The sequence below is a fragment of the Gobius niger genome, assembly GCF_951799975.1.
Source record: "Gobius niger genome assembly, chromosome: 20".
Classification (NCBI taxonomy): Eukaryota; Metazoa; Chordata; class Actinopteri; order Gobiiformes; family Gobiidae; genus Gobius; species Gobius niger.
In genome coordinates this window covers 16,409,287-16,421,991 of record NC_136871.1, presented here as the reverse complement: position 1 = coordinate 16,421,991, position 12,705 = coordinate 16,409,287, and the positions used below count along the sequence as shown (strand labels likewise).

The 12,705-nt window shown below is 41.5% G+C and overlaps 1 protein-coding gene and 1 long non-coding RNA gene across 3 annotated transcripts; one reads left to right on the top strand and one right to left on the bottom strand.

Moving 5' to 3' along the window:
* Positions 1–45: 45 nt before the first annotated feature.
* LOC306980171 lies at positions 46–1,049 on the bottom strand. The gene is made up of 3 exons (XR_013794001.1): positions 881–1,049; positions 639–808; positions 46–258 (listed from the first exon to the last, which is right to left on the bottom strand). It is a non-coding gene; the product is annotated as an uncharacterized lncRNA (long non-coding RNA).
* Positions 1,050–1,783: 734 nt separating this feature from the next.
* efcc1 (EF-hand and coiled-coil domain containing 1) lies at positions 1,784–12,292 on the top strand. Of its 2 annotated transcripts, none has more exons than XM_079579174.1 (8): positions 1,784–2,523; positions 2,793–3,208; positions 7,977–8,110; positions 9,623–9,758; positions 9,968–10,124; positions 11,302–11,454; positions 11,731–11,800; positions 11,918–12,292. In XM_079579174.1, exons 1-8 carry the CDS (start codon positions 1,876–1,878, stop codon positions 12,049–12,051), a joined length of 1,848 nt encoding a protein of 615 aa, XP_079435300.1. In that variant the 5' UTR covers positions 1,784–1,875; the 3' UTR covers positions 12,052–12,292. The 2 variants fall into 2 exon arrangements, with proteins under 2 accessions (XP_079435300.1, XP_079435299.1); XM_079579173.1 differs by having other exon boundaries at positions 11,296–11,454.
* The last annotated feature ends 413 nt before the right edge of the window (positions 12,293–12,705 follow it).

Genomic DNA, 12,705 nt, shown 5'->3' with positions numbered 1-12,705 from the left:
AGAAAAAATGAAATACAACTTTATAAGAGCAGTGAAGTCACCTGTCATCTCTGTGTCCACAGTCTGATCCTGGGCCAGTCTCAGTAACTTCAACCTCTCAGTGCGTGCCTGGCTGAACAGCTTGTCTTTATGGTTCCATATGTGCACTGTGATCTCATGGGAGAGTAGGCTGATGGCCATAGACCGGTCGACTTTCACACTGAAATCCTGGGTCCACCCAACCCATGTTTGACCTGCTTCCATCCAGGTTTTCAGAATCTGTTCCAAACAGCACAGCAGTAATATTTGAACATGACATAATATTGCACAAAAACAAGATGGTAAGATGACAAAGGCTTGTTTTAACTTCTTGTGTTGTTAATTTATAGCCTTATAGGCTTAGAAAAAAAGTAAAAAAATATTAATGAGCGTCTATCAAAACATCAAGCTACGATACATTTCTTAGTAAGTAAGTAATTTTATTTCTAGCATTATTATATTGTCATAGTGAGAATGTGCAGCAGAAACACAAACTATTTACACTCTTCAAGTAGTATAATTCGACCTCTGTTAGCTTTTTCTTGTTCTTTGTGGATGTTAATGAAGTCCATGCATTTTTAATAAGTGGAACTCTTACATGCCTTTCAGGTCATGTTTACCTCAGATTCCTCCTCTTTGTATAGCTTAGCCACAGGTCCGAACAACAAAAGGTCCAGTTTGACAGTCTCTGTATCACCTGGCAACAACTTGTACTCAATATGGTAGCAGCCTCGGTCAGGGTTGGTTTTAGTCTTTGGTCTGTCGTAGACTTTGTAAGCCTCACCCTCCTCTAAACATGGCAAGTGTTAGTGAATGAGGTTGAAGTGTTGCATAAATGTTTAACACAGTATGATGACCTCACCTGGTGGAAAGGCTAGAGCAATGTAAACAGTCCATGTAATGTAAGAAGAACTGTCATCATGTGATGTGTTCTTGTTGAGAGGTGAGACATCTCTTGAAATGTCCTCTCCTGGAGGCAGGACCCATTTATCCTCTATTTTCACTGAATCCTCAGGATTAGAAGTGGTCCACTTCATCACCAGGCTGCATGGGAAACGTATCAAAGCCGATATTCAGTCAATCACATCATTCATGTAATCCAAAGCAAGCACAAGTAATGCAGAGCCTAATGAATCTACTCCCGAAAATCCTTTCTTTTAGACTCTAAACTTGCAACATTTTGTTCTAAATTTTTTCATAAACTTAGCTCAAGAGGCTTCGGGTTCTCTCCACCTTCTGTGAGCACATCCCGTAAAGTAAAGTCCGCAACAAAAAGTTGGGCGTCGCTATAGAAACGTTACCATGTGACTGTTGGCACGAGCGGTGCGCATGAGTGCGCTTCATGCGTTTGTTGTATCTTGGACAGTCTCGATTGAAAGAATAATGCAAGCCCGCCTGTTTGTGTATTTATGGCTATTTTTATTATTGTTATTATTATTATGTTGTTGTTTTTTCAATTCAAATGTTAACCTTTAGCTACCTATACACTTTGGGGAAAAACTAAAGCAACTTATTTTTTTTGCATCGTGTGCAGCTCGCTCGCCATGTCTGAGCATAACTCAACAAACTCGAATGAATGAGAGAAGTTTACACACCTGGTTGTAATTACGGACCACTCGAGAGTTCGGTCTGCTCCACTTTGGGGGCAGTGCTGCATTCAAATGTTCTGAGGAACACGCCTTGTTTGAGCTCATCCAGAGAGAGAGAGAGAGAGAGAGAGAGAGAGAGAGAGGGTGGGGGGATAGTGGAGGGGGGCTCACACACTAGTACGCACCAGGAGCATGCTGTACTAGCGGAACAGGAGAGAGAAGCCGCGCGTTCTTGATATTAATATGATGTTGCTTGTCAGATATTGTGATGGATTTGACGGACTCCACTGACCCGTACAGTCGCCCAGCTCGCAGAACACAATGGATAGTCAGCACTTTGGCATACCATTATGGACTGGACCGTGGAGTAGAAAACGAGATCATTGTCTTGGCCACAGGACTAGACCAATACCTGCAAGAGATTTTCCACCATTTGGACTACCAGGGAGCCAGTAAGATTGCAGTAGAAGACTTTCACATACTGTGCAAAGTTTTGGGTTTGAGAAATGACACGGACGATTCCGGACTGGGAGACCACAGTTTGCCCAGCGAGCTTACCTTTAGACATTTCCATGCCAAACTTTGCGGCTACTTCAGCACTAAGGCTGGCTGCCAGTATGAGAATGGACGGTTGTTGGTGTGTAAGGACAGCGAGCATATCGAGACTCAGATCCGCCTCAGGAGCCCCCTGAAGCGCAGGGAGAAGCTGCTGTCCCAATCCAGCGGGGAGCACCACGCCTCCGGCTGCGTGCACCAGGACTCTTGTACTCGGGAGTGCTATGAGGAGATCGTAGCCCTGGAAGAGGCCGAGGACCGCATTGCCAAGTTGGAGGATGAGAACACCAGTCTGCGAGAGCTTATAGAGGACATGAGGGCTGCACTACAGAGCAGCGATGCCCGCTGTCTGGCTCTACAGGTCAGTGATGGGACACAATGCTTTATGGTGTGTGTAGGCTGTAGTCTCATGCTACTTTGCTATGTGTTATTATCACTTTGGATGTTGAGTCTGTCTAGTACCAACTCTTGATTTCAAATAGCATTTATTATTTTCAGTCTTTGTATACCTGTGTAAAAACCCTATATTTACTCCATTCAAAGATACAGATGAAAGGAGTATAGGCCACCATTGCAATTTGGTCCAGGCGCATGTTTACACCTGTGTAATATGTTCTGTGTTGTTTTTAGGTGGGGCTATGGAAAAGTCACTCCTGCCATAAGCTTGAGGAAGGCTGTTTTGTGGCCCAACAAAAGCAAACTTTCCAAAACAGCAACATAAGGAACAGCGTGGCAAACCTCAAGAGCATCATTCATGAGCTGGAGATGCTGCGCAGCTCCAAAGAGCGACAGGTGGAGAAGGCTCGGTTGTGCGCCCACAGACTGGAGCAAGAACTGTGGAGCTGCAGAGAGACAATGACTGCTCTGGAGGACTGTAACCGTACTTTGAAGAGAGAGCAGGTGGCTATGAGGAGGAAGGTGGAGGAGGCTCGGCAGGCACTACTCAGTGCCCTCAGTAAAGTCAAAGAACTGGAGTCTCAAGCCAGGCATGTTCCAGTGCTAAAAGGACATGTCGCCCAGCTGCAGACACAACTTCAGTACTACAGGTAAACACAATCGCATCACAGTTTGTTTGTTGTTGAGGTAAAGCGCTTTGGGCCTAATGTAGGTAGAAAAGTGATGTTTTATGGTCTCAAATGTAAGTTGAGACCATTTACTATTCTACAGCGCATCTTCATATCTTGGGTTTTCTCTGTAGAATTCATTCAAAGTTAATTAACAGCATAACTGCCCCTCCTTTGCACAAAACGTTACAGCCTGCTACATAGTAACAGAATGCTCCGTCTGTTTCCCCCAGCTTTCTTAGTCCAGGCTCATTGTGACTGTTTTTTGCAATCATTTTGTGTCAAGAACATAACAGTAAATTATATAGCTCTACAAATCAATTACTCTGTTTGCTTTCACTTCTTGTTCATAAACCCCGCTGTATTTGAGAAGGCTCTGATGTGGTTAACAATTCCCATTTTCTGCCTTGTTTGCTGTGTGTGTGTCATCGTGTGTGGCAGCTTGGTCTGCTACTGAGTCTATGTTGGAAGAAACAGTGTAATTGGCCTGCAAACTACAGAGCGGATGGTTTTACTGTTTATCTAAATCACTGTGTTCAGAACTGGCAGTCTTGATCTGCGAATACCAATGGCTTCAATAGCAAAATAATAAAGCTGTTATGGACTTTTAAAGGAAACTGGAGCATAATTGTAATATAGCAGCCTTGCTCTTAGATTGCTTTTGCCACTTTTCCTGGACCTATAACTGCTAATGTATTCTTGGCTCCACAGTCTTTTCTGTAACCCCCACAGATGCCCCAGTGGCAAATAATTCACCTCCACAAAAGAAGTGACTGGTGTAGGAGAGCTCCATTGACTAAAAAGCCCAACAGACTGGCTGTGCCCATCAATCGCACCGCTTTCAGTCTGCCTTTGAGTGCACAATAGCACTGAGGAACCCCCATCCTATAGATCTTAGCAACTGAGCTCTTGAATTGATCCCCAGAGTGGCCCAGTGTTGGCTGGATTAAATTCTTATATGTGCTGTAACTTATGGAGTTAATAGGAATGAAACACTTGTTGTAACACTCAAAAAATCTGCTTTTGATTGTTGATATGAATTAAAGTGCATTGTTTAAAATGTTAATTATACAAATACACTAATAGCTATTAGTGACAAAAACAGAACAAAAAGCCTTACTGCACAGAGTTGATTCTTCAGTCCATAAATAGCAGCTCTACATGTGACTGTGACTGACAATATGCATCTTTTCACTTACCAGTTGTTGCAAACACATGGCTTTAATCAAGTAAATTCTCCACTTTTATTTTCCATCTGCATTCCCAGTTGTATGAAATCCTAGATGTGTGGGTGCTGTTGCATAACATGTGATTTCTTTGGCCTGGAGGAATGGCAGCACAGATGTGCACAGATTTTTAATACATCCTAAACTATGCAACTGTCCTATTCCTGCTAAGGTTAGGTGCTCTAAATCTAATGATTTATGGACCTTTATGTGTCCATGGAACAACAACAGGGAACAAAGGATATATAGAGGTGGGACTGCCATGCCATCTGGAAGAAGAACATCTGATTTGATGTTGAGAATTCTCCTCGCTTTAAATTTAAATGACCGACTATAAAATCTTTCATATTACACTCGGTTTCATTTAACTTGTGACCCTTCCCAGAGAGTCCAAAGTCTCATGACCTGTCTTTAGGACGCACTCTTTTGCTTCAGCAGAGTCCCGCTGAGTCTGTTACAGTGTGGGTCTATGCAGCCGGCCTCGGGGGAGACGTCATCTTCTGGCATTTTCATGCTAAATGCTTGTTGCCTTCAAGTGAAAGAGATTGGAGGTCAGCACCATTTATCTGCCTGCAGCATTGTATGAAGCAGGTGCTGCAGGGGCTTATTGCCACTAAAAGGTGAAAGGAAATCTGCAGTGTTGTGTGGGATGTGGTGGTCGGCTGAAGTCTTCTGCCAAAAAGTGAATTTCCACACTGAGCTGCTGCCCTCTGTCTGTTTCAGGCTTACAGTATGCTGACATAAGCAGAAAGAAAATATCTTTTATACTAATGCCACCCACTCTCATCAGACTTAACAGCCTGTGGATTTCCCCTCATTTTACACCCAGTCTGTTCATTGTAAAACTAATGGTGAGAACAGATATTTTGGGTTGTTGGTCTATATAAACAATAAATCATTTTAAGATCCAACCATGTACAATACATGCACTGTATATTACTAATGTACCCAGAGAATGTAGTACTGTAATTGTGATGTAAAAAGTAGTAACATGTGAACGTGTGAAAATGAGTATTTTGAACAGCTTGAACCCAATACTGTATATAATTTATGTTAACAACAAAGCAACTAAAACTCTGATATTTCAGAACTATAAACAAAAAAAGGAAAAAAATAGATTTAAAAAAAAAAATATTGTCATTTAACATAAAAGTTTGATTGCTTATAGAAACTATTGAATTAAAGACTTGCTCATAGTGAAAAAGGAGACATTACTTTCGTGGCTGGTACTATAACCCCCATCAACTCAAAAAGGAAGAAAATAATCTGAATCCCTGTCATTGCTCATGTGAGATTCTGAAAAGGGAGTAAAATGTTACAGACTCCAGACAGTTAAACACAATAACCATGTCTGTGGCTGCTCTGTTTTATACCTGACCCCCAGTGTAACCCGGGGGCCCTTGATTAATAACTCCAGCTTTATAAACATGACCCCTGACCTTTTGTCATGCTGCAGGGGACAAAGAGGCAGTCTGCTCCAAGTTCAAGCTCAGGTTGACTGGACCCCCTCAATTTGAACCTCTCTATACAAAGGCAGAGTTCGGGTGTGCAGGGACACCTGAGGAGTGAGGAAACGGCTCTTCAGGGAATGGGGGAAGGGGCGCCAATGGAAGGGCGGCTCGTAATAAACAAAGTGAAGACGGATCCTAACAACAAGCATCTGGGCTATACCTCCCACAGAAACAAACTTTCACTAATGGGGCACATACAGAATTCATCCCTGATCGTTAAAAGGTATAGCCTCACTAGTGGTTCCTACTGCGTTTAATGTGGTCCCTTCCTGAATATTGAAAAGCAGAACAGGCAAAATAGGAAAATGTCACCAATAGTTTGTTGGAGGCTGAAAGAATGCAGCTGTAATGAGAGGTTAGCATTGATGCCTATCTAAGACTCGCAAATGCTCTCTTTAGAGCCGCACACTAACCACTCTCCAGCAGTCTGACTGGACCCTCTGTTATTGTTTTCTGACTATGTGTTCACAATTAAGTATCTATATATAATATATCAATAACACAGTAACTTCTTGGGCATTCACTTTATAAATTTTTCCCTTTTTTCTCCCTGCATGATCACCATTCGATTTTAATAACCAAAAAACAACAACTTTAAGCTAATTAATTCAACTTACCTTGTTTTTAATGTAGCTTGAAGATTTGAAATTCATTTAATTATTATTATTATTATTATTATTATTATTATTATTATTATTATTATTATTATTATTATTATTATTATTATTATTATCATTATTATCATCATTATTATTATTATTATTATTATTATCATTATTATTATCATTATTATTATAGTAGCCTATGTGTGTTTTTAAAAGCCTATGCATTTGTACATTGTTGTCTCTTAATATAATTGCCTTTGTCATTTTATGGCCAAATGAAAATTGTGTTTAATTCTACTCCAACTATCTTCTGTCAAAGTCATCTCTTTGAGGATTCAGGAGTGTATTTTCCCCAAAAAAACAGTTTTGCCCGGAGGCGTATGATCTGTACCGTGATGGTTATTCTATGGTGGATGGAGCCAGTGTTAAGCCAGTTCGGCTACAGCTAAATGACTGTGTAACTATTGACATAAAGGCCCCAGAACCTGCATTTGCAAAACTCCACCAAGTCACAATATCACCATGGTAACCAGTGTTCATTGGCCACCCTGCAGCCATCATCCAGCACGGCCCCAAAAACTCAAAACATAAAGTCTCTGATTGATCGTCGCAAATCAGGCCGCAATTATTGGCTCTTTGTGAAGTCTGTGTTTTTCTTATTTTTTTGGACCATGAATACACTGCATAATGTTGTCGTATGATCCGGCTTGTGCCAACAGGATACAAGCATGAGCGCAACACAATTTACTTTCTTTTTTCAAGCTTGCTTAAAAAGTCTTTTCTTCAAGACATCATCATCTGGAAACAGTTATTCTGTGATTTATGCAGCCCCTATTGGATTTCCCCCAACAGAAAGAGCGTACAGCAAAGTTATACCATAAAGCAAAGGGCTTTGATAGCAATAAACTCTGTCAAAGAAGTTTTTGTTGACTAAAATAAAATGTACAGTCCATAAAGGCTAATTCCACTGTGTTTGTGAAATTGTCCATATTTGGTTCAGATGGGCACCCCCTCCCCCCAAGTCCTGCTGAATAGTCTGAATAGTGAACCTGTAATAGAGCTAAATGAAGCAGATGAATGAGTGTTCTGCTTTGTTCTCCAGACTACAATAATGTCTCCCCATAGTGTGTGAATATTGTAAGCTGCACGGGACATGCTGCCACTGACCCACTTTACTGTACAAAATGCCTCAGAGATACAATCTGGCTTCAATTACCCCACCCAGATCTGGCCCACAACATCACAGGCCTCTATAAAATTATCATGGCAGTTGTAGATGTGGCTCGATGTACTCTGTGTTACTCAATATGTTGTCTTTGAAACTGCCAAATGGTTGAACAAAACCGTATTCATCTGTATTTGACGGGTCATCAAGTATTTGAATAGTCAGTGTAAATTTGTCTTTCAGATCAGAATTGCCAAACCTGCCAAATCTCCCCAGAGCAGAACTTCAGCAAAGTGACGTCTGGCAGAAGTGCTGTTTGGACCTACAACACGACCGCTGTTCACCAACGGGACGCGCTGTGACCACCCCTGATAAAAGTAAGACACCAAGTTGTATCAATGAAAAGACTTTAGACTTGACACTTTTGTTGTCCCCCGGGGGAAATTCTTTAACACATACACGGTGCATGTTTGTCAAAAGGACAGACAGAACAACAGAGAACAAACAGTATGGGGGACAGTCAGCGGAGCCTGTTGTACAGAAATGTGATTGGTTGCTGACGGGATCAGGCTTCTTTTTACACGAGTGTCCTGTATGTCCGTCCTGAGGGCAGAGGGGTAAGGTGAACGTGCAGGAAAGAAACTATTTTACTCATGGAAGGTCATTTGCTCGAGTAGCACATGTAAAGTGAATCAGCAGCACTTATTGTTAGAGAAATAACAATGGTGTTCGAGAAGTTTATTTACCATCGGTGCAGGACCCGGAGACATGAACTCGTGACATTGCGCTAGTCCTACCATTCAAGTCTGTCCATGCTTCCACAGAAGAGGGATACATACCCTCTCAGAGCGTCATACTGATGCGCAAGCATTCAGTGGCTGAGAGTGGGCGCCTGAGCACCACAGTCAAGGCTTTGACAGAGATAGTATGGGTTAATTTCCATCTGTCGTCCCACACTCACCTCGCACGGTCAGACACACTCTTCCTGGCCTATTGGACATGTTTTTAGTGGTAAACCGGAATGCCCGGAGGAAACCTACACAGACACGGGAAGAACATGCAAACACCACACAGAAAGGCCCCATCCAGGTGGAATCGAACCCGGGACCTTCTAGTTGTGAAGCATGAGTGCCACTGTGCCGCCAACGCACGTAGCATTAATGCTGTAATATAGGCAATTTCAAAAGGAGCAACTTGTCCACTGAAAAGCATCCTTTATTTCAGCCTGTACACACAATTTAGCTGCTGCCTTAAACCCCCATACTGTATGTAGGGCTGGCACTGGGCGATGTGAGAACAACAGATAGACTTTTTAAATAAACAATAAACAAATAATGAATGCTTTCCTCTCCTGTATCATGAAACATAAAACATCCCCCATTGTGTCTAAACTCCAAACTGGCACTGTAGACCTGACGCGTTAAAACATAACAATGACTTGAACAATGAGATTGCGATTTTAATTACATGACTTCTTTACAAGACTAGAAAATCTTTAAAATATTTCTGAACATTTTAACCACACCCTACTGTTGTTGTTAAATAATTGTATTTTTTCCTTGAGTAAAATGTTATACTTTGTAATATTAATTTGTGTTTACATTCATTATAGAATATCAATAGAATGTTACGTCCAGGACTTGATCATTTTGATTTCAACTTTAATAGTTGAGTTGTGCAATTTGGGAAACTTTTCTGATGTTCATATCACATCACCTGACTATGAATAGTTTTTTTATCCATATATATATATATATATAAAAAACATAATTCAGAGTGTATAGCGTTGTCCATACCTTTGTGTTTTTTCTTTTCGCACTGTCCTTCTAAGTTGGTGGCTTTGACCCATTACAGATTTATGCAATGCTGAAGTAGTGTGTGATTTTCAGTGGAAGAGCAGCTGTTTCGATCTGTCGAGGGCCAGGCAGCCTCAGATGAAGAAGATGACAAGTGGACCGGAGACCAGCAGAAGCAAGTGGATGAAGTCAAGCAGATCCTGACCAGACTCTCCTGCTGTGGAGAAAGGTGCTTGAGCAAGGGGCAGATTTTATGGTTATTTAGGTATTTGTGTTTGCCGACTGTATATAGCATAATGTGTAACTGCTGTACGACAAACCAGACTGTAGTTGAACCATGATGGAAATGTTGTAGTGTCTTAATTGAATCAGGAAAAGTCTGAACCACATATTTTTATACCTGCAAAATGCAAAAAGAAATAAACTTTGCTTTTTCAGGTGTGACGACAAGGCTTTCAGAACACTCATGTCTAACTTTGGGAGTCTGAGAAGTGAGGAGAGCTGCAGCGCTGTGGCAGAGCTCCTGGAGAGAGTGACCAGGTTACACAAACAGCTGGAGGAGAAGGAAAGCCAGGCCCAAATCCACATGGTCCAGGTACAACCTAGTACTGACACATCTGAGTTTCACACACTTCCTGGAAAACAACAAACCTTTTTAGGTTGGTTAAGATATGTGATGTGGTGGGACACAATGGGATAGACCTGAGGAATAATGAGGAGTATTAGATGAAGGCCAATAGAGAAACATTCAGTGGTTCTCAAGCTTTTTTTAAGCTACCACCTCATAAAATAAACTATATCGCAAAACAAATAAAGTCTAAAATCGCAGATGGCCCGAGTATCACCTCAAGAAGCTGAAGCATTACCAGTTTGAGATCTATTTGTCTAATGAGCTATATTATCCCCAAAACACAAAGGGATAGCAGGGATACTTATGAAATAATCTCAGCATTCTCTTCTTACATCTAACTTTCTGCAGTTTTATTCTCCTGGCAACAATGAAAATATTGGACACAATCAAAATAAGTGAGGTGGGCGGACAAAGGTAAATGAGAGGGACAGTTGTTTTTTTTTACCTTTCATATACAGTACAAATATTCATCCTCTGGAGAACAGTTCGCAGCCTCATTGTTGTTAGGTTTTATCTTCTGGAATAGGGCGGAAAGTCGCTCCTTTACACCAGGGTGGGCTCTAAACAGTCCATTGCAGACACTGTTCTGCCTTGCTTGACATCACAAGCCCTCTGTGGCTGAGTGGATGGTGTTCAGCTGGATTAGAGGGGACTGGTGAGTGTTGTTATGAAACTAGACGGCTTCCACGAGAAACCACAACCATATAATATAATATAATACTAAAGCTCCAAGCCCAGATTCTGCATCTATGCTTGGGTGTGTACGCAGCTGTTTCTCAGTGGGGCCTGCCGCAAAAATACACCCCCGCGTCCCACTTGACACTTAGCAGGAATTGAAGTTCTCTGTTTCAGCAACGTCGTATTTAAAACACAGGAAGTCGGGCTGAGGGGAACAGTGATGTAATGTGTTCCCAAAATGTCACAGCTCTCAGAGAGGAAAGTTCAAACTAAACAAAGTCAGGACGGTCAGGCTTTGTTTATATGTAGGATGTGAGGTGAGACCTTTGTTACACAGCACCGCATGACGTAGAAATGCCCAGCAAGGATTTCCACAAGGTTCGCCTATTCCAAAATAAATAGAAATCAAAATTATTATCATTCAGTCTCCAGTACATGAGCTGCATGTGTTTTCAAGTTGCAGGAGTCATTGGTTCAGGAGCTGCAGCAGAAGGCGGAGGAGACGGAGCTGCTTCAGATGGAGCTACAAATGCTGGAGACGGAGAGGGTGCGCCTGTCGCTGGTTGAGGACAAACTGGTGGACATTCTGCAGCTCCTTCAGCAGCTCCGAGAACTAGTGAGGCTCGAATCACTCAAATACAGATTCATTTACCGTCGATTTTCAGTCAGGCACAAGTTCGTCTCTAGACTCCAAAACTCCAGCTTGCATCCAGCTTTAAGTCTGTTTTAAGAGAGAACAAATAGGTCTGTTTTACGAGTGAACCCCAGGCAGTGTTTTTATGTAAAGCTAATGAAATTCCTCTGTTGTACATTATGTAGGAGCCTCGGTGGTTGCTTAAATCTCTGGCCTGTAAAGTTTCTGTAATCTGAGAATAGCGCTCCTTTGTTTCAGAATGTGTCCCGGCGATCTCTTGGGAAAATCCTGCTCAGCACTTTGGGGTCTTGTAGCGACCCACAACATGGTAAGCAAAGCTCTCACACCCTATAAAATTAAGTCATGTTCTTGTGATCGTTGACTTCAATTAACTGTGTGCAACATGTTTGCCTCATGTGATTATAATGTGTGTGTTTTTTAACAGGAAAAGCTCACATACTGGAGGTACTCAATACTTTCTACCATGAACTGGCTGCTTGTGAAGTTTTGTCCACCGGGGGGCCATTGACAAGAACACAGAGTCAGCAGTCTTTGAACGCCCTAATTATTACATGCTGAGCAAAGCGTCTCCTCCTACTGTCCGGACCAGGGATGCATGTCTGTAGAATTGAGACTGAAGGACACTTATACCACAGTGACCACAATGAAGGCCCAATTGTGTACATATGTAAATGTTAAACTCCTGTATCATTAACCCTTAATAATAATAACATAGCTTACCCTTGAAATGGATTTGTTGTATTGTCTTCAACTTTTGTACTTTTATTAATCTGTCAAATGCAAAAAAGAAAAAAACAAGATAAGCTAATAATAAATCTAATGCAAAGCCCTTTTCTTGTCTATTGGTGTAACATTTCAAGAACATTTACATTAACCATCTGAGGGTTAGCGTAAAGAAGTAACAATATGCAAGTCTAGTCTAAGCCAACGTACAGTTAGGTTTCAAGTCATGCAGGAATGGAATCACTTATCACACTAAGAACAAAAAACGAGTTACAGCTTTAAGATAAGATAATACTTTATACTTTATTGATCTCACAGATGGAGAAATTACATTCGATGAGAGAGCATCCCGGCAGCAGCACCCATTCAGTGCGCACCACTCTTAAGAAGCAACTCAAATGATATTATATTATAGTGGCACATGAGCATTTAGAAGAAAAACATTTTTCTCTGACTTACTGTTGTAGCTAAAAAGAAAGCTTACTTGTG

Bases quoted from the DNA above. Each gene is read 5' to 3' on its own strand.
- efcc1 (XM_079579173.1), top strand. From the start codon at position 1,876: ATGGATTTGACGGACTCCACTGACCCGTACAGTCGCCCAGCTCGCAGA. The intron at 3,209-7,976 runs GTAAACACAATC...TTTGTCTTTCAG, and splicing joins ACACAACTTCAGTACTACAG to ATCAGAATTGCCAAACCTGC. The intron at 9,759-9,967 runs GTGCTTGAGCAA...TTGCTTTTTCAG, and splicing joins CTCTCCTGCTGTGGAGAAAG to GTGTGACGACAAGGCTTTCA.